General features: G+C 42.2%; 1 protein-coding gene across 2 annotated transcripts; it reads left to right on the top strand.

Annotated features, from left to right (window-relative positions):
• The first annotated feature begins 8,865 nt into the window (after positions 1-8,865).
• Positions 8,866-24,054, top strand: LOC143476939 (CD276 antigen). 2 transcript variants are annotated; one of them, XM_076975359.1, is made up of 5 exons: positions 8,866-8,932; positions 9,054-9,140; positions 19,183-19,542; positions 21,340-21,621; positions 23,636-24,054. In XM_076975359.1, exons 2-5 carry the CDS (start codon positions 9,065-9,067, stop codon positions 23,737-23,739), a joined length of 822 nt encoding a protein of 273 aa, XP_076831474.1. In that variant the 5' UTR covers positions 8,866-8,932; positions 9,054-9,064; the 3' UTR covers positions 23,740-24,054. The 2 variants fall into 2 exon arrangements, with proteins under 2 accessions (XP_076831474.1, XP_076831473.1); XM_076975358.1 differs by having other exon boundaries at positions 8,866-9,140.
• The last annotated feature ends 739 nt before the right edge of the window (positions 24,055-24,793 follow it).

Below are 24,793 nucleotides of genomic sequence, written 5' to 3'. Positions count from 1 at the left end.
ACCTGCTCACAGTTCTGAAACTACTCTAATTGAGGTAACTAATGATTAGGTTCGATTCTTGGGCCACCCCTATTTAATTTATACATGCTTTTATTTGGACTGAGCATACTTGACTCTCGGCCATAGCTACGCAGACGACACTCGGATCTACTGAGCACTTTCACCAGACAGTTACAGTCCCTGTATCTCTCTGTAAAAGTGCATTGAACACATCACTAACTGGATGGGTCAAAACTTTCTACAGTTGAACAAAGATAAAATAGAAAAAATAATTATATTTGGCAATAGCGATTAAAGGCACAGGCTAGCTGCCTACTTAGACTCTAAAACTCTACACTCTAAAGAGCTAACTCGTAACCTAGGTGTATTAGATTCTGATCTCAGTTTTAGCCAGAGGCGTACTGGCATACATTACTACCGGGGATTTCCCCGGTGGGTCGCCGGGCTGCCGGCCGCTGGTGGTTAAACTCAGCCCGTGGAGGAGCCATTGCCGAGAACTGCGGCCCCGGTCACGCTGCTGTTTAAAGGCTGGATTATACTTTCGCGAGTGACCGTAGCGCACACCTTGCGATAACGGCGGAGGCGTTTATACTTGGCGCGTCACATTCTGTGCAGTGTTCTCCGAAACGGCATGTGGATGTGGTGGTATAAAGAAACACCCCACAAAAACAGGGTCAATGAACATTTACCGGACGAATTTTAATGTTGCATTGCATTTCAGGTTTGAAAAGTGCTGAAATTTAGGCTAAAGTAAAGTTAAAATTCCATATATATATATATATATATATATACACACACACACAGTGGCGTGCACACATAGACACCACCAACTCTGCCCTTTATCAACGAAAGTGCCCTTTTGAAACTTCGGGTTTTTTTTTTTATCATTTTACTGAGGTCGGTTTGAATCGGAAATGATCTTTTGAAAACCTGAGCGATTAAAAACAATGCCCTGAAATGAGCCACCACCTCGCACACACCCGAGCTCTCTCTTCCTTTGTCACACCAGATGCGCTACAGCAGCAGTTCAGTTCAGCGAGTGGAAGGAAGCGTCTTCAGCACAGCACACACGGTCACAGATAGACTTCTTCTCCCGTCCCCACCAGCCAGGTCACATACACATCAAGTCAAATCGTACCGTTTGCACTCTAAGCCCAACTTGAAATCATTTTGTTGTGCAATAAAATGTGTCATACAGCACCAAACTACTAAGCATTTTTAGCCGACTGGTCACCTGATAAACTAGTCGCTTTAGCCCAAATCAATGATAGATAACGTGAGGACGACCACATACAAATAATTAAGGGAGAGTTTGCAAATCTATGTGTTAAGCTGAACGTTTTCTGTTGTATAGGTTTTGTTAGACAACATAAATTAACACATTCATTTGTGAAAGAAGAAACGGGAAGTTCCCCATTACCTGTGAAAAATGCCCATCTGCATAGCCTATAACTCCTTCTCATACTTTTTGGTCTTTTTACTGTCTTAATTGTAGGCCTATATTGATTTACTAATTGCAAAATATATGCAACAAGGCCTGCAGACAGTGGAGGGTAAACAGAAGTTAACTGAATGACATGACTAATATTGGATATGAATTTTAAATTTTATCAGTTCACTGCGTGACTTTTCTCCATTGAAAACTCACGTTTAGAGCACTTGCCCCCCCAAAATGTCTGTGCACGCCACTGTGTGTGTGTGTGTGTGTGTGTGTATATATATATATATATATATATATATATATATATATATATATATATATATATATATATATATATATATATATATATATATGCCCCTGGTTTTAACATGAAATGAGTAACTAAGTCAGCATTTTATTATCTTAAGAATAGCAATAAGATCAGAGATTATTTTTACCACGTTTTCTGGATTTGTCCTATTAAATACTATAACCTGTACATGGATCCTAACCTTATGATTCTGCACCGTTACATCTTGACAAAACCAGATCTTGAGAAACTCATTCATGCTTTTGTCTCTAGCAGCGTTGATTACTTTAATGGCCTCCTAACAGGACTCCCAAAAAAGACAATCAAAGCTGATTCAAAATGCAGGTGCTAGAGTTTTCACTAGGAACAAAAGAAGTGATCACATCACCCCCATTCTTAAGTGGCTACCAGTACAATACAGGATAGAATTCAAGGTGTTATTACTGGTCTATACATCACTCAATGGTGTAGGACCAGTGTATCTATCTGACATACTGCAGAGCTACTGAGCTGGGCAGAAATCTTAGGTCACTAGGAACTAATCAGTTAGTCCTGCCAAAGGTAAGAACTAAGCATGGAGAGGCAGCATTTAGCTATTATGCTGTTTCTAAATGGAACCAGCTGTCTGAAGATACTAGAAGAGCTCCAACATTAGATGTTTTTAAACCCAAGGTAAAAACGTATTTATTTGAACTGGCTTTTGGTTAGTGTAGGTACCGTAAACGTAGCCTATTTTAATTATTTTATTTATCTTTTACTTATTCTTATTTTCTTAATTATTTTCTCTGTTTCCAGGTTGCTTTTTTATTATTATCTTCTTTAATTCTTTTTTCTTTTAATCATTTTATCTTTTATTTTTATACTGTAATGATTTTCATTTCTATTTGATTTCCTTAAAAATCTTTTTAACTTTTATGCATTATGGGTGTGACGTTCGGTGAGGGACGAAGGACGAGATACTGAATCCTTCTTTGTAGCAGACGTCACGTTTATTATAACAAGTAAAGCACTGTGTAGCGCACAGAAAACGTGAAACATGTACTTCAACACAGAACGTGTAACCATTAGACAACGACGAGCACAGGACACTGCGCGAACGCACATTAAATAGACAAACCACATTAGCCCCATGTGAGATGATTCACAGGTGAGACGGATTATCACATGAAACAACCATAACCACGGAGATCCACTGACGCAGACAAAGCACGTGGACAACGTTTACACACGCCCAAAAGGGAGGGGCCGGGGTCCTCAACGTGACAATGGGCAACACCTTCCCAAGGTAATAGACCTCGGGTCGTAATAAGCTTCTCTCTTTTCTTGTGTAAAGCACTCTGAATTACCAGTGTGTATGAAAGGTACTATATAAATAAACTTGCCTTCAATATAAGGCAGTATCAGCAAAAGTGCCAAAATATGCAATTTCTTATTTCTGGCAACCAAAACATACAAATACAACTTTGTTTACGTCAGGAATAGACATATTTTAGTCGTTATTTTGAATGTACTAAATTCACCGCGACAACATCAAAGGCACCGTTTACAAACAGTAACGGTCGCAGAGTCCACAGAGCACTGCGCACTTATAAGTTTATCATGAGACCACAAAACAAAATGTATTACATAAAGTTCATGATGTACAGCAACCTATAAATGGATATTTATATCTTGCACCAATATTTAGTGGTCAGTTTTGTCTAAAAATGTCAACAGCTTTTAAGAGGTCCATCATAAGAGCATAAAACAAGTTGGAGGCTATTACATTAAGTGCATTCTAAACAATTTAAAAGTTATTTGAATTCTTTGACCAAAACTGACCACTACAAATCTGTGCAAAGTATAAATACCCTTTTAAGAGTTGCAGGTCGTACAACATGCACTTTATGTAATACAACTTTTTTTGTGGTCTTTTGTGGTGAACCGTTTAAAAGCTATTATTGCAAAAGTCTGAGTGGGTGTAACGTATGGACCAGACGGAGGGGGACCCAACTGCGGAAGTATACCGCTTTTATTGACATAAATCAGAGAGAACGACAGGTAGATCACTAGCATTACACTTAGGGCTAGGCAGGAGGCGAGGTCTGGGTAGCGAGCAAGGATCAGAACACGGGAGGTCAATCAGGAAATAGTAACGCTCGCTATGCGGCATGGTCGAGAATAATGGGGACTAATGGGGAAGGTGTATAAGCACGGACGTAGTTTTGGGGGGGGACGGGGGGGACATGTCCCCCCCACTTTTTCAAAAGCCGGTTTTGGTCCCCCCCAGTTTTTACAGTTAAAACCAAATATTTAAGTAGCGACGAAGTCATGTCCCCCCCACTTTTTAACGGTTAAAAAAACAATATCCAAATAGCGACAAATCTAGCACTAGGATCATGCAGCTCCGAGCTCCCCCCCCCCCCCCCCCCCCCCGCTCAATAATTTTTGTTCACAGCGCTCAACAATTTTCATTCAACCCCCCCCCCCCCCGCTCAACAGTTCGCCACCCCAGGTTGTGTCCCCCCCACTTATGAAATCAAAACTACGTCCATGTGTATAAGTACGACTGAAAGGGGGCGTGGTGATGTGAGGCTGGTTAGGTAAGATCAGGTGGCATTCCTTACAGTGGGCAGTGCTCTGTGGACTCTGTGCCTTTGACGTGGTCGCGGTGACTTTAGAACATTCAAAATAACATATTTTCAACGATTTACAATGCGTCTATTTACGAGACCTCGTAATAACGAGATAAGATCTTGTAATAACTGTTAATGTTTCTGAAATCGTCTCTAGATGTAGATCATAGCCTTCAGGGTTCAGGTGTTCTCCAAGGAGGAGAGTTTACTGGATCTAGGGGTATAGTGGAAAAGTACAGGGGGGGTTCTAGCTGAGCAGCAGACACACAGATAAGAGAGTGAACTGAATGTCATAGTGTTCTGACTGAGGGTCACAGACAGTAAATCACAAGTTCCCTTACAGTAACGAGATATTTTTCTCGTAATAACGACTTGAGATCTTGTAATACTGACATGGTTACGATTTTTTAAACATGCGCTTCCGTACTACACAAAACCTTCCCACCCACACAAACATGTCTGTCTTCTGTGTCCTTCGATATGTGCTGAGACTCCCCTTTTAAAATTAAAGTTGTGCTACAGCGTTCGGAAACACTGCGGTCACGCCATCTGCACTTTGCAAAAGCTCGGTCGCACTATCGACACTGAAAACTCACTTACGCACATACACGCGGTATTACGGTAGCGCATTGAGAAACTACGCAAAGAGATAGAAATGCTATAAATTGATCTTCTGTACTTATCTAAATAACTAAATATGCTCATATTTTGTTTTTCAGTTATTTTTTTAAGTGGGAATTTTAAGTCATATGATACCAAACTCAAATAATAAATTGGCAAAATCATGTTAAATGGAGATTTGGTTGTTCACTATTTGGGACTCTGTAAAATACAGAAATCAAATTGTTATTAAACCAGTCCATAATTTTCTTGAAGAACACTTCCTAATGTATCTTTCCTGTGATTTACAAGTGTTTTTACTGTAGCATTTTGAAATAACATGATGGCAAAATCCTGATACATGACAATTTGGTTGGTTATGTTCAGTATTTGGGGCTCTGTAAAATACACAAATCAAATTGTTATGAAATCAATCCACCATATTCTTGAAATACACTTCCTAGTGTATCAACAGTGTGATTTGCAAGTGTTTTTATGGTAGCATTTTGAAATAACATGATGGCAAAAACCAGATACATGACGATTTGGTTGCTTATTTTCAATATTTGGAGCTCTATAAAATACACAAATCAAATTGTTATCAAATTACTCTACTATATTCTTGAAATACACTTGCTAATGTATTATTCCTGTGATTTGCCAGTGCATTTTGAAATAATGAGATGGAAAATATATATTACTTTTTTATACATTTATTATTTATTAATTTTGATCAAACTTCATTACTATCACCGCTTCCACCACAATCATCATATAAACAATTAAATGCACATATTTAAACAGACTTCAGAACATTTCCTGCCATAAACATGGTCATCATCATCTTGGTCTTCTGCTACCACTTGTTTAATCTGTGCAGATTTGACAATGCCATTGTTCTGTTGTGGTGTCTAAGGCACTGCTTGGCACAGGCACACAGTTTGGGTGGTACCAGGAGTTACATCTGCTGCAGTGGACCATCACCTCTTTATTATCTGCAGACACAGTAAACTTTCACTTTGTCTGTTTCTCCCTCAGGTTTTGGCTGTGTTTTTATGAAGGGAGAGACAGGAGCTCTTTTCTCCATCATTGCTCTGTAGAGTGTTTGCCTTAGTTCTTTCTCCTCAAAATGGCACTCGTCTGGTCTGACTCCTTCACATAAAACTGTAGCAAAGGCCAGTGCAAAAAGTCCACAGTTGCTACCTGACTGCAGAATTTGCACAGCAGGTCTCCTGAGGAGCAAATAGGGTGCTTCTGGGTGAAGCACCCAAGACAGCATTTGATGCGTGGTCTTATTAATTGATGCATTCAAACTAAATGCACTAAAATGACTAAAGTCATAAATGCACACCTCGTTTGGCCCACAGAAAATGTTGCTTGCTGTAATCCAGTGATTGTCATTAATGTTCAGTACTTGTACAAATGACTTTTCTGTCGTCCCAACAATCCCTCCCTCCATGACGAAGTGCTGAAAACAGCAGACATGACTGAAAACCATCAGTGTCACAGTACTGCTGCGCCATGTAGAAGCAAGCTAAATCCATCTCATCACTGCTTAGCCATGTGTGGGGATCCAGAATGCTAATCAGCTGATCATGGTGAATGGATACTGGACGTGACAATCTGGCTGGTGGAATTATTTCTTTTGGGCAGTGAACTCCCCAGATTGGCCCAAGGGTTTCTGTCTTTCCTCCTATTTTCATTCCTGTTCTTTTCTGTGAGACAAAATGTGACACAAAAAGGTTATATGCCATGTCAATCATTAACAAGTAATGAATTGAATTCAACAGTACTTTCCCTAATTCAATATTAAGTCCTGTTTTATTGCATTTTGATTTAATTAACCAAACAATACTTGTACATTATTTAAAATGTAAAGAACTTCAGAAATATGGGTAATCATTAATTATAGGCAAAACTCATTATTGCCTATAATCATTATTAACACAATTCACATACTATTCACAAGATTACATAAATACCTGATTTAGAACAGTGCCTTTTTTGTGTTGGTTATGGGTTTCTCTCTCACAACCCATTTAGGAGTGGCTAGCTCATGAGATGGAGTAGATGTCACATGATGAGTCTGTTATAGTGTTAGGGCATCACATCATATTTGTCATGTTTGATATTCTCTTTTTATTCTTCCATTCATTTCAAAAGTATTTTAAAGACACCTCTGGAGACCCAAGCATTATCTTCTTATATGATATTCATAATATTTGCAATATTTTATTTTGGATTTCACTCATGGACAAGGAAGTAACGGTTGGTCTATTCTGCTCTTTTTAATTCACAATGAAACAGATCAATAGAACATCAATAGAATCAAATAGAAATAGACTGAAAATTGCTGAAAAAAACCCACACATTATCTATAAAATATTAATATGAAATAAGATATGTAGAACTGCACCTGTACTGTTTCCGCCTTTTTGTAAACAAGGTCCTGATCTTTGTGGTTATCAGCTGGCATTGGCGTGTTTGACCCAGTGCCATTGGTAATAGAAGACTTAAGAAATAAGAAAAGAAAAATAACAATGATTTTTCTCATTCTGCTTTATAATCCTACTTTATAATTTTAAAGTAAGATGCAGTTTAATGTGCCTCTAGGAATTAATGCAGGTACTCACAGACAGCTTTGACATTTGTTTCAATTTGAAGGGAAATGGTGTCCTTATAGGGGTGGCATAGACTCCCCTCTTGTTTCTTCTTCTTGGCTTCCACTTGTCTCTCTCTATCCTGTGCTCCTAGAAAATGAAATAGTTTGATTTAGTGATATTGTGGATTTATGGAGATTTTAATTTATAGGTATTATTAACCGTCCTCATGACACATAATTTATATATCTTGACCATTTTTCTTTAATATATTTTTATTAATACATATTTTTTATATATATTTTTAACAAACCTTCCTTGTGGTATATTCTGCATCCGCAAATTCTCTTAAAAGGACAATATGAGTGTCCTGATAAGTCATAAAGAAGACATCAAGTCTAGTCAGTCGTCGTCTCTGGAATCGAATTTTCTTGAGATCCCACTGATGGCAATATAGTGGAGTAATTTGATATATATATATTTGTGTATTTTATAGAGCCCCAAATAGTGAATAAAAGCAACCAAATCCCCATTTAACATGATTTTGCCATCATATTATTCCAAAATGCTACAGTAAAAACACTTGTAAATGACAGCATTGATACACTAGGAAGACTTGTTCAAGAATATGGTGGATGAATTTGATAACAATTTGATATGTGTATGTAATAGAGCCCCAAATAGTGAAAATAAGCAACCAAATCGTCATGTATCAGGAGTTTGCCATCATGTTATTCCAAAATGCTACAGTAAAAGCACTTGTAAATCACAGGAATAGCGCTCCTAGTGAAAATAAGCAACCAAATCGCCATTTAGCAGGCTTTTGCCAGCTTCTTATTTGAGTTTGGTATCATGACTTAAAATGCCCAACAGTTAAAATAACTGAAAAGTAAATTATGAGCATTTTTAGATAGATTTCATTAAGGTTCAGAACATCAATTCATGGGTTTTCAACATCTGCGCTTAGATTTAATCCTGCGTCGTTTTCCAAAGCGCTACCGTAATGCGCGTAAGTGAGTTTTCAGTGTCGGCGACCGAGCTTTTGCGAAGTGCAGATGGCGTGACCGCACTCATGAAACAGTGTTGCAGTGTACTGACCAGATATTTAATTACAGGAGATTTCTGAGAATATTTCAGATCTCATAGGGGAAGTGGGAGGGTAAGGGAGGGTAGAGGGAGGGGAGATGGGAGAGGAGAGGGAGGGGAGGTGGGAGGGTAAGGGAGGGTAGGTGGGAGGGTAAGGGAAGGTAGAGGGAGGAGAGATGGGAGAGGAGAGGGAGGGTAAGGGAATGTAGAGGGAGGGGAGATCTGAACGTTGAGACACGAAGGAGGTTGTTGTGGCCCTGATTTATATTATGAAGTGTGAAACGTCACTGAAACTAGTCCGGTGAGTCTGGACAGCGTTGGCGTCAGCTGAGCATTGGTGACACCAGACACACTCTTATACTCTCAACATCTAACATGTAGCGGTATTTACTAAATAATCTACTTTTTCTAAATGGAAATAGTAAGAACGAACATGGGTTATAAAGCTCCCATTCGCGATTACGTCTGGACACTCGTCGTGCTGCTCGGCGTCCTCTACGCATCTGCGGGTAAGACGGACTTGAGTTTTCAGTAGAAACCTGGGGCGCATTAGCAGATCAGGCTCGTGGGTGTGTTGTAATAGTTTTGTAAACAAGGGTATTCCTGACTATTTTAAGCGATCGTCTCGTATTTTTATTATGGCATTGTTCATGCATTGATGTATAGTTTATGTGTAACTGCAACCCTGGCAAATTGTGCAGAAATGCCCACAGAGCAGAATGTGAAAAACAATAACTTAATGTTTTACGTTGAATAAATACGTTCTAGGCAATTTCCGGTCAGATTAAATTTAGTTGCAAGTCCAGGGCTGCGAGCGCACGGCTGTTTAAAGGTTCTCGTGTTGGCGGCAGCATCCTGCACGCGACCGAGCTCCCGGCGAAAACATCCTGAACGGGAGCTGGAACACAGCACGACGACGGACCGGTCGGATTACCGCTTTGAAAACGAAACGATTTATGCGGGTATCTTGAATATTTTTTGGCTAGGACGGTTGAAAAAGCTAACGGCATGATTTGTGCGTTTTAATGACAACAATGTGAGTGAAACATTAACTAATTAAATCAGAGTTTGATACAGGAAGTCTGATTTAATTTGTTTTTAATTTAATTTAATTTAATTTAACTTCACTGGACACCGCAAACTAAAGCTCGTGCACAAACACTATTATTTGAGGAGCTGTGGTGTAGATACGCACTTTTACTACATTCAAAAATACTTTACTTGATTTAAATAATTTACTTGTATCATTAAACATAATTACTACATCAACACTGAACATTTTTTTTTACGTTTGCCTGAAGTTTATAATAGGTATTGACTACCAGAAATAACAGGGTATTGCAATGCTGCAAATATTCAGGGCTGGGGTTTCTCCACGACAGAACAATTCCACTGCCAACTGAGAGGTCTTTAATTATGGTCTATAATGCCATAATTCTACTATACCAGTTTTTAATAAATCTACATTAAGTCGTTGTATGTTTACTACAAGGATGTTTAATGCCTATTTAATTCTAAAACTGTGGTTTCCTATTTATCTTAATTTTCTCATAATGCCAAAACAATTCTGCCACCCAAGAGTGGGTACACATTTAGGCAAATGAACACACTGTCAACTGAATTAGGGTATCTATTTCTCAGAAATCTCCCCTAATGCCTAAAGAAATTCCACTACTCCATAGGAGAATTAACCACTGTCTCCAATGTAGATTTGGGCTGATTTCACTGTATAATTTCCCAGGAATCATAAATGAAAATTTATCTAGAAATATCTAGAATCATCAATAGAGCCTAAAGGGCGCAGAAAGGTATGATACTCTTCCCAGCCAGTAACGCCCACTGCTAATCAAGAGAGGCAACCCATCTCTATCAATACTACAAGTTTGGTTTTATTGTACTATTTTAAGGATTTAAAGTACTATTTTAAAGTACTTATAGTACTTTTTTTTTAAGTACTATAAGTACTATTTTTATTAGACCTAGTTATCAAAAAATGTTGACTTCATAATTTAAGCTGACTTGAATCTTGATTTTGTGTTCCTTTGATTTAATTCTTTTCTATCAGTTTTACCATTTCATGTAGGGGAGACCGAGTATGGTTGTAACATGGGGAGAATTGTAACACCATCAGTTCCACCGATCACGGATAAGATAGGAGACATGATCATTCCAGTGTTTACCCAATTCCTCCCTGATACCACATGGTGAATGTCAAGGCTGAAAACAGACACATGCAGATTCCATTGACTGATTTTGAGGTGAGAAAGTAAATTTTTGAATCAAGACGGAGGCAATGGCTGTACGTCATGCTCTTTATTATCCATGACACATATGAGGTGAGAACAAAAACAGAAGCCAAGCTCACGAAGAGCAGAGAACTATCACAACAAAAGGGTAAACAAAGAACTCCTCTCTTGAGATGTGCAACTCGCGAAGGAAGCGCATATTCCTCAGGAATGTTCTGCACTGGACTGCGCGACCTGTGGGAACATAAAGGAAGCACACCAACCATGCACAGGTGTTAGTAATTGGGTGATTGTGAGCGTGGTAGTGGCCTAGTGCTAGGGGGAGTGTGACGTGTCCGTGCGCAAGTGGGTACACGCACCCTCTGGTGGCCTCCCGGCCGACCCACCGTGACAGAGCCTCCCCCCAAGGACCTCTCAGCCGAAGAACCCTCGGTCTTCCAGGGCCCCAAGGCGCAGGACGGTCAGGATGAGCCCGGTGGAAGGAGGCGACAAGGGAGGGTTCCAGCACCTGGGAGGCCGGAACCCAACTGCGCTCCTCAGGCCCATAGCCTACCCAGTCCACTAAATACTGGAGCCCCTTACCTCTGCGCCTGGAGTCCATCAGCCGGTGTACATGATACGCTGGTCCATCCGGAAGTTGCAGAGGTGAGTCCATGCAGTGTCATCTTCGCTTAAGGGTCCTTCCCGCAGGGGTTTTAGCGCAGACACGTGGAAAGCTCGTGAGACACGACGATCCCCTGGCAGGCTGATCCTGTATGTCTCCGGGTTAAGGCGTCGTGTGATGACATACGGACCTGTGTAGCGATCCTGCAGCTTACATCTTGGGCCTAGTCTTCCATCACCAGTGGAGACCCATACCTTGTCTCCGACCTGGTAGGAGGGCGCTTCACTCCTCCCACAGTCCGCCTTTTGCTTTAAGGGTTGGATGGCCTCCTTGAGCCGGAGGTGGGTGTCTGCTCACACCCTCTCACTCCTCCTGCACCACTCCTCAATGGCGGGCTGATCTGACGCGGGGGCATTCCACGGGTACAAGGAAGGCTGTCCTTGCACGAGGGAGTACTGAGCATACTCAGCCCAGGGGAGCAGGGAGCACCAGGTGTCTGGGTGTGTGCTGCAGTATGCTCTCAGGAATCTCCCCAGCTCTTGGTTTGTTCTCTCCACCTGCCCATTAGCCTGTGGATGGTAACCAGACGTGAGGCTCACTGTGATGTTAAGTTTCGAGAGAAACTCCCGCCATACACGCGAGGTGAACTGTGGCTGTTTAATGCCTATTTAATTCTAAAACTGTGGTTTCCTATTTATCTTAATTTTCTCATAATGCCAAAACAATTCTGCCACCCAAGAGTGGGTACACATTTAGGCAAATGAACACACTGTCAACTGAATTAGGGTATCTATTTCTCAGAAATCTCCCCTAATGCCTAAAGAAATTCCACTACTCCATAGGAGAATTAACCACTGTCTCCAATGTAGATTTGGGCTGATTTCACTGTATAATTTCCCATCAATCATAAATGAAAATTTATCTAGAAATATCTAGAATCATCAATAGAGCCTAAAGGGCACAGAAAGGTATGATACTCTTCCCAGCCAGTAACGCCCACTGCTAATCAAGAGAGGCAACCCATCTCTATCAATACTACAAGTTTGGTTTTATTGTACTATTTTAAGGATTTAAAGTACTATTTTAAAGTACTTATAGTACTTTTTTTTAAGTACTATAAGTACTATTTTTATTAGACCTAGTTATCAAAAAATGTTGACTTCATAATTTAAGCTGACTTGAATCTTGATTTTGTGTTCCTTTGATTTAATTCTTTTCTATCAGTTTTACCATTTCATGTAGGGGAGACCGGGTATGGTTGTAACATGGGGAGAATTGTAACACCATCAGTTCCACCGATCACGGATAAGATAGGAGACATGATCATTCCAGTGTTTACCCAATTCCTCCCTGATACCACATGGTGAATGTCAAGGCTGAAAACAGACACATGCAGATTCCATTGACTGATTTTGAGGTGAGAAAGTAAATTTTTGAATCAAGATGGAGGCAATGGCTGTACGTCATGCTCTTTATTATCCATGACACATATGAGGTGAGAACAAAAACAGAAGCCAAGCTCACGAAGAGCAGAGAACTATCACAACAAAAGGGTAAACAAAGAACTCCTCTCTTGAGATGTGCAACTCGCAAAGGTAGCGCATAGTCCTCAGGAATGTTCTGCACTGGACTGCGCGACCTGTGGGAACATAAAGGAAGCACACCAACCATGCACAGGTGTTAGTAATTGGGTGATTGTGAGCGTGGTAGTGGCCTAGTGCTAGGGGGAGTGTGACGTGTCCGTGCGCGAGTGGGTACACGCACCCTCTGGTGGCCTCCCGGCCGACCCACCGTGACAGAGCCTCCCCCCAGGGACCTCTCAGCCGAAGAACCCACAGTCTTCCAGGGCCCCAAGGCGCAGGACGGTCAGGATGAGCCCGGTGGAAGGAGGCGACAAGGGAGGGTTCCAGCACCTGGGAGGCCGGAACCCAACTGCGCTCCTCAGGCCCATAGCCTACCCAGTCCACTAAATACTGGAGCCCCTTACCTCTGCGCCTGGAGTCCATCAGCCGGTGTACATGATACGCTGGTCCATCTGGAAGTTGCAGAGGTGAGGGCGGCCATGCGGTGTCATCTTCGCTTAAGGGTCCCTCCCGCAGGGGTTTTAGCGCAGACACGTGGAAAGCTCGTGAGACACAACGATCCCCTGGCAGGCTGATCCTGTATGTCTCCGGGTTAAGGCGTCGTGTGATGACATACGGACCTGTGTAGCGATCCTGCAGCTTACATCTTGGGCCTAGTCTTCCATCACCAGTGGAGACCCATACCTTGTCTCCGACCTGGTAGGAGGGCGCTTCACTCCTCCTACAGTCCGCCTTTTGCTTTAAGGGTTGGATGGCCTCCTTGAGCCGGAGGTGGGTGTCTGCCCACACCCTCTCACTCCTCCTGCACCACTCCTCAATGGCGGGCTGATCTGTCGCGGGGGCATTCCACGGGTACAAGGAAGGCTGTCCTTGCACGAGGGAGTACTGAGCATACTCAGCCCAGGGGAGCAGGGAGCACCAGGTGTCTGGGTGTGTGCTGCAGTATGCTCTCAGGAATCTCCCCAGCTCTTGGTTTGTTCTCTCCACCTGCCCATTAGCCTGTGGATGGTAACCAGACGTGAGGCTCACTGTGATGTTAAGTTTCGAGAGAAACTCCCGCCATACACGCGAGGTGAACTGTGGCTCTCTGTCCGGGGCAGGTCGAATTGTTGGAACACGTGCCGGAACAGCAACTCTGCAGTCTCCCACGTGGTAGGCAGGCCGGGCAGGAGCACTCGAGAAGCGATGTATGACGGTGTTGCCCTCTGAAGATGGGAGATCGGTCACAAAATCCAGAGCTATGTGTGTCCAAGGCTGCGCCGGTACAGGCAGAGGGAGTAGCTTACCTGCAGGTTACTTTGCTTTGCGTGCAGTCAGGGCAGGAGGCTACATGCGACAGCACGTCGTGGTGCAGCCCGGGCCACCAGTATCGGGCGCTCAGCAGCTGGGCAGTCTTTGTTGTTCCCGGATGCCCCGTGCCTACTGACGTGTGTGCCCAGCTGATCAGTGCAGTACGCTGGGCTGGAGGCACATACTTTCGGTGAGGTGGACATCTAGGGTGCGGGTTGGCGGCGGCGATGGCTTTGTCTATCTCCTAATCCACCGCACCCACGAAACAGTTGGAAGATAAAACCGGTTCATCGCTGGTAGAATCCACACTCCCGGGAAACAAGTGGGACAGAGCATCCGCTCACGTGTTCTTTGAACCGGGCTGGTACATCACCTGAAACTTGAAGCGCGAAAAGAATAGTGACCATCTCACCTGGCGTGCGTTCATGCTCTTTGTGCTCTTTAAATATTCCAGGTTTTTGTGATCTGTGATTACTGTAAAGGGGTGTTTAGCTCCTTCTAGCCAGTGCCTCCATTCCTCAAAGGCTAGCCGCATCGCTAGTAACTCCCTGTCACCGACTCTGTAATTACATTCCGCCGCTGTCAGCTTCTTGGAGTAGAATGCTATAGGACGTAGCGAGCCATGCTTCTTGAAGCGCTGTGACAACACAGCTCCTACTCTGACGTTAGAAGCATCAACCTCGACAATGAACGGACGTTTGGGATCAGGCTGCTGTAAAACGGGAGCTGTAACAAAAACCTGTTTAATGTTCTCAAACGCCTTTGCAGTGGCCTCAGTCCATTTAAGGTTTTTAGCTCCCCCGCGTAATAAGTCAGTCAGAGGTCTGTCCCGCTATCAGGCTAAAGGAACGGATGACCGCCTGTAAAAGTTTGCAAAGCCGATGAACCTCTGCAGCTCGCGCCGTGTGTGAGGCTGCGACCATCCAACCACCGCCTCAACCTTGCCCGGTTGCATGTGTACGGAACCCAGCCTAATGGTGTAACCTAGGAAGTTCACTGCCCGTAGGTGGAACTTGCACTTCTCTAGCTTACAATACAGATGATTGCGCAAGAGTGTGCCCAGGACTGCTTGTACATCCTGCACATGTTGATCCAGGGTGTTTGAATAAATGAGGATGTCATTGATATAGGCGATGACGTATCTATTCAAGTACTCCCTTAGAACCTCATTAATGAACGCCTGAAAGAACGACGGGGCGGAAGCCAAGCCATAAGGCAGGACCCGGTACTCGTATTGCCCAGTGGTGGTACTGAATGCCGTCTTCCACTCATCCCCTTTGCGGATGCGAATGAGGTTATAGGCACTGCGTAGATCCAGTTTAGTAAACCAATTCGCTGACCTCAACTGCTCTAGTGCCGAAGGCACTAAGGGCAGTGGGTAGGAATAGTCAACTAAGAGGGAATTGAGCCCTCAATAATCTACGCGTGGCCTCAAACCCCCGTCTTTCTTCTTTAGGAAGAAGACGCTGGCCGAGGCGGGTGAGGTAGAGGGAGTGCTGTAACCCTGAGCTAGAGCCTCTTTAATATACTGGGGGGGATGACACTTTTTCAATATGCAAATGACATGGCTCTGGTGGCCTCAGTAATAATAATAATAATCATCTTTATTTGTATAGCACCTTTCATACATACATGCAACTCATGCAAGTGCTTTATGAATGAATGAATGTTTCAATTTATATAGCGCATTTTCAGGATACCCAAGGTGCTTTATAATTGTTAACACAGCTACGTCTCAGACAAACAATCACACACCGGCTTTACAGAATAAATAAAAAGAAACAAAGATAAGACAAAAAAAAGAAAATGTTAAAAGAAATTAAAGATAAAAAGGAAAAAAATCATAATAATGACAAATTATAAAATAATAATAATAACGTAAGAAAAATAAATATTACAATAAGATGAAATGTAACAAATAAAATAATGTTAAAAAAAGTAAAGTAAATAAGATAATAATCGGGAAAACTATTTAAAATAATTAGAACAGAGTTAGCTACGCACACAGAGTGCGACCTTCACTCTCACTGGTTTTCTGCGAACTGTGTGCTCGTCAGCTTGACTCCCAGCCGAGGGTGAAACTCCCAATCACTCAGTTACCCTGCCTGGTAACCACCAATGGTGCCACCTGTATACCCCCCTGTGGAGTTCGACCGCCAAACCTCTCGACTCTTGTTGAGTTAGATCCCCTGATCCTGACAGTTCCCTATGAACTGCGTCTGGCGTTGCCTGTGTATACACGTACCAGGAGAGAAGTCACAACCTCTGCAATAAGTTTCTTACTCACACAGAGCGTGACCTTCACTCTCACTGATTTTCTGCGAACTGTGTGCTCGTCAGCCCACAGTTATGCACGGCCACCTGGTGCTTGACTCCCAGCCGAGGGTGAAACTCCCAATCACTCAGTTACCCTGCCTGGTAACCACACTGTAAAAAACAGAACTTAAAATTGCACCATAAACTATAACAAAGTAATTGGATCAGCATACTTTATTGAGTTTCTTGTTAAAAGTTGATCTGACCTTACAACCTGCTGTCACATCCAGCCCCTCCCTCCTCCCTGGTCCTGCCCAGTTTCCCCGTTCCCAGGATTTCTCCCTCTGTCTGTCACGTCCCTGTCTTTAGTGCCTGCACCTGAGTCTCGTTACACTCCTGTTTCTGTGTATATAATCCCTGTGGTGTTTCACTCCCGTGTCGGTCATTGTTTGTTCGTATCTGTACGTAAGCCTTCCTTTGCCCTCCTGCTCTTTCGTGTTCCCTGTTCATAGGTTTTCCTGTTTCTTGTTTCTAGTGTTCTATGTTCCTGGTTAGTGTAGATTCTCTTGTTGCCTTTTAGATCCGCTGCGTGTGTCTCATTTGTCTTATTTCTATTGTTGGTTTCCCTGTCGCTCGTTTATTCTAGTTTGCTTAGTCTCTTTATGTTTAACCCGTCGTGTTCTGTTATAGTTCCCCCTTCGTCGTGTTTAGTGGTAGTCTGATCTGTTCTATCGTCAACTGTCAGGTTTTGTTACTCTCTCTCCCCTTCATCGTTATGGTTCTCCCCATTTCGTTCATGTAGTTTGCGTAATGTTCATGTTGCTTGGTAATGTACCTATGTCTGTTAACTTTGCTTGGTTGTCTCGTGATTTCGTTCTATGGTTTTAGCATTTCATTGTATAGTATGGTTCCTATTTGTATTCTATGGTTCAGTCTCGTGTGTTGTCGCTCCCCTTTTAATAAATACCCTGATCTCTGCATTTGCGTCACTCCCGTTGTTCCGAAACGTAACACCTGCATTGTCAAAATATACAAATTGTAGTTGAACCCTAGTTAAGGCCAGGCCAACTCCTCTGCGCATGCTCAATTTGACTCCTTAGTTGAGATCGGGGCGGGGTTTGCGATTTCTGCCAGAATTGGACTCCGGACATCTTGAAATGGATTTCACCTTTGGCAAGCAGCGACCTACGCTACTCTGAACTGAATATTAACATCCAAATGTGTTTTGTCATTTGTCCTATATGACCCAACTTCAGTTAGCTATTCTTAGTATTGAATTTAGAGATTTATGTACATGTGAAATATACATTATATGAACAAGATATTGTAGCGTCGGGCCAAGGGTGGGTGCAAGAGGGTGAGTCCCAGCCTTGTTCGGGTGAAGCTGATCAGGTTTAAAAAGCTCAGGACACCTCCAAAATATGTTGAAATTGTCAATGAAGTTTACCTTCCGATGTGCACAGGCTGTAGTGAGCCAGCTGTTTAGTGCCAGCAGTCTGGTAAAGGTGACCACTGCCTCGATGTGCAGTTGGTATCGGTCCAGAAATGAACACTTCAGACTGGGAACACTCCAGAATGTTGAGCAGATGGTTAAAATCCTGTTTCAGAATCTCAGACTGTTATTTGTACATCGCTAGAGCTGACATGTACAATCAGCCTTCCTGTAGCTGGATGATCATGCAATATGCGTGGAATCATGGGTATCACTTCACAGACATTAACACGAGGAAAGCAAAAGGCCTTAATACTGTTGCTCCATACATCTCTGTCCCCAATCAGCAGAGTTTTGGGCTGTGGCGGTGTTCCTTGTCTCCTTTCACCATTAATGCCTCGGCGGTCAACATGTTTAACATCCCGATGGCCAACATGGTTAGCATCCCGATGGCCAACATGGTTAGCATCCCGATGGCCAACATGGTTAGCATCCCGATGGCTAACATGTAAGTAAGTAAAATTTATTTATATAGCACTTATCTTAGACAGCAGTCACAAAGTGCTTTACACAAAACAGTTCATAAAACAATAAAACAAACAGCAAGACAATAAAGTGAAATATAATTAACAGTAAATTAAGTAAATAATTTTATACACTCAGAGCATGAGCCATAATCGTGGAAGCATGAGCCATAATCGAAACTAAATCAAAAGCACCAGGCACACAAGGCTCAAATATCCGAATTAAGATTCCAAAATGCAAAATTGATACCCAAGAAGTTCTGGCAGGTATTTCACAGCTGGGAACAATATCAGCCCCTGACAAAACAGTGCACAAAAACTACTCACTCACAAGGTTGAGGCGCAAAAAACACTCACTTGCAGTGTCGGCTGTCGGAATGTCAAAAATGCTAAATTATCCTTTATAGATGAATTTTAAAAAGCTGTCTCGGTACTAGCAGACAATCAGCGCTTTGAGCCCAACGTTTAAAGATTTTCACCTGGAACTGAACATATCTAAAACGAAATAATTGTGCTGTGGAAATGGAGGAGCCAGTGAGGTAACCACATCCCCAGGCCAGTCTCCTAAAGAATTTGTCTTCAGACAGACAATAAAGACTTCTTATCTTATCTCTAGTGACGTACCGGGTGACCGTGCCGCAGGAGGTGGTGATAGCAGTCAGAGGTCGTGCGGTGCTTCTGGGCTGCGAGTTCACCCCTGACCCCGAGGTCGCCCCTGACTTCCCCAGCCTGGTTGTCACCTGGCAACGGACAGAAAACTCCCAGGTAGTCCACAGCTTCTACTATGGACGGGACCAGTTGGACCGCCAGGCTGCGACTTATCAGAACCGCACAACGCTGTTCACGTCAGAGCTGGTGAGGGGGAATGCGTCACTCCTGCTCTGGGAGGTGGGCTTGGAGGACACTGGCGGATACCTCTGTGTGGTCAGCACCAAAGGCGGGACAGACCGGGCAGAACTCAAGCTGCAGTACGCAGGTACACAGCCCTCCTGCCCTCACGGCACGTAGCTGTGCTAGTGCTGGGTGGTATGACCAAAATTCCATATCACTGTATTTTTCAAAATTATATTGGTTTCACGGTATTTGACGGTTTTCCCCATGCATGATGTGTTAACTGCATTGATTACGAAAAGAATTACTGCAGTACAGTGGTTAAGAGTACCCTATTCCACTGTTAGAACAATGTCTCCACCTAAGTATTACATGTAATACAGATTTGCATGGCCTCACATTATCAGTTTTCAAATGGTAGCACTAAAGTCTATATGAATGAATCATATAGCATGACAGTTGCAGTAAAAATACAAAACCTTTTATTTTTTATCTCTTTTAATGTGATAAAAAGTGAATTATTTCTAATCATTTCGACCATATGTGTATTTGTATAAATATGTAACTTAATTAAGCTGAAAGTGCTGGAAAATATTGAAAATGGACCTTGAAAGTGCCATACATGTGCTTGAATTCCACCTTGTAAAGGTGGATGAACCCTGCAAACACAACGCTGAAGAGCGGAACGCGACCTCGACACGCCACAGCGGAGCCCCCGCGATTGCTACCCGTAATTTCCGGACTATAAGCTGCTACTTATTCCCTCATGCTTTGAACCATGGGCTTATATTGAGGTGCGGCTTTTCTGTAGATTTTTCTTCACCCGTCAGGACTGGAACAGAAACTTAATCAGGTGGTAGGTCAATGTTGTAAATCAAAGAACAAAGTGCTCAATTTCATTTAGCACATGCAAGCAGCAGGCACGACGGAGAAGATTTTTCAAACCAACATGTATTGTGCCGAATTCCAAGTCCCCTGGTTTGAACAAGCATAAAGACACTAAAGATGATATTCGGGAGTTACAGTGACTATAGTTCATTGAGCACTCTAGTTTTGTCCTAACTAGATATTTAGACACAATACTGCTGTAATACTGCGAAGTCCTGGTTAGAGGTAAACTTTGGTATAGCCAGTCTGTACTTTATTTAAAATAATTAACACCCTTGAGCCAGTGTGTCTTTGGACATAGATAATGCCGTTTGCTGTGATGGATAATTAAAGTCTAGCTCTTATTTATGCATCAAAACGTAAATCGACAATATAATCTGTAGCATCTTAAACGAGATAAATGAGGGGATTCAGAATTTGCACAACACCGGCTGAAAGAAACGGATCAGTTCAGTTAAATGTATTCAGTTCAGCAGATATGTGCGGCTTTTAGCCCAGTACGGCTTATACAACATTTTCCATAAAAAAAAAACTTTGTAGGTGCAGCTTATATTGAGGTGCGCTGTATAGTGGGGAAAATACGGTACTTCCTGACAACAGACACGGCTCCTTTCTTTGGCTAAAGTTCTTTTAATTCAATGTTTGGTAGAATTTCTGTTTCAGAACGTCCCTCGTTAAGCAAGCTAGATTTGCATGTGTGCTTAGCGGCGCAGCAATAAAAAGCGTCCCTTGAGAAACAGTTAACGAACGCACTGCGTTCTGGACACGTGAAGATTATTTCAACCGGTGTGGCCGGTTTATGAAAAATTCTTATGATAACAAAAATAAACACCGGTTTTCAGTGCAAACCGGTATACCGCCCAGCACTAAGCTGTGCAAATGGCGAAGTACTGCTGGGCAAATGTTACAACTTGAGATTTCATGATCATTCTTGTGTTCTCACTGTTTTGTTGTGTGGCGAATTGTGTTGGTGTAGTTGTAGGTTTTGTTTATGTAGTTGCAGGCTGGCTTGGTGTAGTTGTGTTTGCATGACTGTTTTCTCTCTTTTGTGGAGCTTTTTACACGGAGCCCCGGTTGAGCATCAATGTCCACTCCACCAACGTGACGATGCGCTATGAGGCAGAAGGCTTTCCCGAGCCGGATGTGCGCTGGGTGGGTGAGGGAGGAGACGACCTGCAGCACCACGAGGAGATCTCCTCCAGGGAACTGGGGCTCTTCCACCTGATGAGCAGCTACATAGCTGATGGCCACTCTGTCAATGTCACCTTTATTCTAGAGAACCAACTTCTAAATCAGGATCTGAGGAGGCCTGTGAACTTCAACTTCAGTTATACAGGTGAGATGTTTGCACACTTACCAGTGAGCTTCATGTTTCTGCTGTTCCTCGTTCACAACAAAATTCACTGCTGGGTGTTTCACAGAAGGTTCGAGGTTCTCCAGGTTTCTTAGCCTGACTGTCACAGGGAGGTTCCTGTCACTGACGTCTTTCTCATTAAGAGCCTGGTTGCTTTGTGGAAGCATTTGTTGTAAAATGTAAAATACCAGCAAATAAAAAGCTTTAAATCTTGTAAACCCTCCGATGCTTTGTGGCAGACATATATATTATACACTATATTGAAGAAAGTATTAGCTCACCTTCCTTGACTCACATATGAGCTTAAGTGACTTTCCATTCCCAGTCCATAGGGTTCAATATGATGTTGGTCCACCCTTTGCAGCTAGAACAACTTCACCTCTTCTGGGAAGGCTGTCCACAAGGTTTAGAAATGTGTTTATGGGGATTTTTGACCATTCTTCCAGAAGCACATTTGTGAGGTCACATACTGATGTTGGACGAGAAGGTCTGGCTCTCAGTCTCCACTCTAATTCATCCCAAAGGTGTTCTATCGGGTTGAGGTCAGGACTCAGGCCAGTCAAGTTCATCCACATCAGACTCTTCCATCCATGTCTTTATGGACCTTGCTTTGTGCACAGGGTCACGGTCATATTTTGGAAAAGAAAGGGGTCAAACCAGGGGTGCCCAATACGTCGATCGTGATCGGAAGTGTGGGTCGATCGCATGACATTAAAAAGTAGTGGATGAATGACAGGCTATTATCGTCCATTTGCACTGACAGTTGTATTTTGATTGACATACATGGTACCCAATCTGACACATGCCAACAACTCCCCCCCCCTAAAAAATAGCTAAAAAATAAATAGGTAGATAATTTTGACTTGGTCATCTTATAAGTAGCTCGCAAGCTGAAAAGTTGTGGGCACCCCTGGGTCAAACTGTTCCCACAAAGATGGGGAAAATGTCTTGGTATGCTGAAGCATTGGAACTAAGGAGCCAAGCCCAGCTCCTGCAAAACAACCCCACACCATAATCAAACTTTACATCACAAGTTGGTGACCTCTTCGCACTTTGCATGTGATAGTGAATCAGGTGGAGAGGCTATGGAACTCATCACAGCTGCACTCTATTCAGCAACCTTTCTACATTCCATCCATGCCCCAGTAAACCCAGTGAACCCAGTGAATCCAGTGACCTCCCAGTGAACTGCCATGCTAGGTCTGGTGGGCAGAGACAATCCTGCACTGAGAGGGTAATCTGTGGCTTTTCAACAATAGTGCTACTGTACAATATACAAGATGAAGTGGCCTTGAGTGAACACATCGCTGCATTAGCAAAAAGCCTCACAGCACTCGGTAGCCTCAGGTATTCCTACTACAGCTTGATGAGAGGAAACACTGAGATGAGGTGGCAACAACTAAATATGCTGTACATTTTGTATCAAAATGTCACCACCTAGAGACATATTAAGGGAGACATATTGTTCGTATGTTTATAGGGTATAGAGTATAGGATATACAGTCCCTGACATAAGTTCTGTCGCTTATCCATGTTGTGGAAACAAAAGCTTATAACCTGACTTTAAATTCATCGATTGGTTTTAGAAATGACTCATATGAAAGCTGAAACCCTCCCAAATATTCCTGATGACTTCATCAATAAATTGTAAGAAATCATTGTCGAACCGCATGGATGCGGTCCTTCAAGCTCGTGGAAGTCACACAAAATATTAAATATGGCTCTAAAAGCACCACAACGTCATTCACCAGTGTTATGAAGCATATATTTGTATATGAAGTGAATTACTTTATTGATTTTCACCTTAATTTCTGTGGGCAACAAAACTTTTGTCTTGCCAAAATCTGACCTTTCTGTGTTCATTAAATGATCAATATTTCTGCAGTAAAGCAAATTTAGTTTGAAACCCCTGATCTAAGGTGTAATGTTGGTCTAACCCCTCTCTTCTCTAAGGTGTAATGTTGATCTAACCCCTCTCCTCTCTGTTGTGTTCCAGGTGCCTCCTGTGATGAAGTATCCGCACTTACAGCAGTCGCTGTGATTTGTCCTCTCTTGTGCATTGCTGTACTTGTAGTTTGGTGGTATTGCAAGAAGAAGTGAACTAGGTCTGCAGCTATCGATTATTTTAGTAATCGAGTACTCCAATGAAAAATCAATTCTCTTAATCGCATAAAACACATTTGCTTGGTTAAAGAGAAATAAAAAATACACAAGACACTTATAATAATGATGAATGACCAATTGGTTTCCTTTTTTATACAAGTTATATTTTTACATTTACAACATACATTTCCAAATTGCAAACACAAATAGAAATCAATACCACAAGTAAAAAATAAATTATTTTCAACTTAGGATTTCATGTAAATAACAAAACTGTAGGGCATTAATCAATAAAAGACATAAAACATTGGCGTTGTGCATCTTAGCTTCTGAACATCTGTAGATGTTCTGTCTTTTCCTATTGCCCTTTTCTTCTCATATGTTGTCGCTCTTTTCCCTCGGCACTTCCATATTGCTGTTGTCATATTCCTGCTTCTCAACTAAAATCCTCCTCCTCATGTGCGTGGGTAATGCAAGCGTGCTGTGCCACATTAAAAGTAGTTAGTGCGAAATACCATGTTCTGAGTTTTAAAATTCAATGATTCCTTGAGGCACAGAAAATTACTTGATAATTTTTTGTATGCACTTAGGGTTAATTATGTTAACTGCTAAAAATGCTTTATGATTACACCTTTCTGGTATTCTCCATTTTGATCTTTCCCATATGAAAGCTCAGTTTTAAGGTCTTTATCTGTCTACCTCAGAATCACAAAGATGGCAAGCTTTTCTTGATACCTGTAACTATGGTTAGAGTTAACTTTATCCCCATACCTGTACTAGTGTTAGGGTTGAACCTTTCTTCATACCTGTACTGCTGTTTTGGTGATTCAGATTCAGATCTGATTCATTTTGATAAATACTTTTAAAGATTAAACTGTTGAAATATTTAGAATCGAGAAAAAAATGTCTGATTATTAAAAATAGGGTTTGATAACATTTTGTAGAACAATATATTCCAAATAATTTTGTAATATTCATTTGTTAAATTATTTTCTAATATCATTCTCTAATATGCTTTTGGTTGAAGTTCTGAAGGTGATTGTGAATGTTA

The sequence above is a fragment of the Brachyhypopomus gauderio genome, chromosome 15, assembly GCF_052324685.1.
Source record: "Brachyhypopomus gauderio isolate BG-103 chromosome 15, BGAUD_0.2, whole genome shotgun sequence".
Taxonomy (NCBI): Eukaryota; Metazoa; Chordata; class Actinopteri; order Gymnotiformes; family Hypopomidae; genus Brachyhypopomus; species Brachyhypopomus gauderio.
Note: the sequence above shows the minus strand (reverse complement) of the source record. Positions and strands in the feature narration are given on the sequence as shown.

Bases quoted from the DNA above. Each gene is read 5' to 3' on its own strand.
- LOC143476939 (XM_076975358.1), top strand. From the start codon at position 9,044: ATGGAAATAGTAAGAACGAACATGGGTTATAAAGCTCCCATTCGCGAT. The intron at 9,141-19,182 runs GTAAGACGGACT...TCTTATCTCTAG, and splicing joins CGTCCTCTACGCATCTGCGG to TGACGTACCGGGTGACCGTG. The intron at 19,543-21,339 runs GTACACAGCCCT...TCTTTTGTGGAG, and splicing joins ACTCAAGCTGCAGTACGCAG to CTTTTTACACGGAGCCCCGG.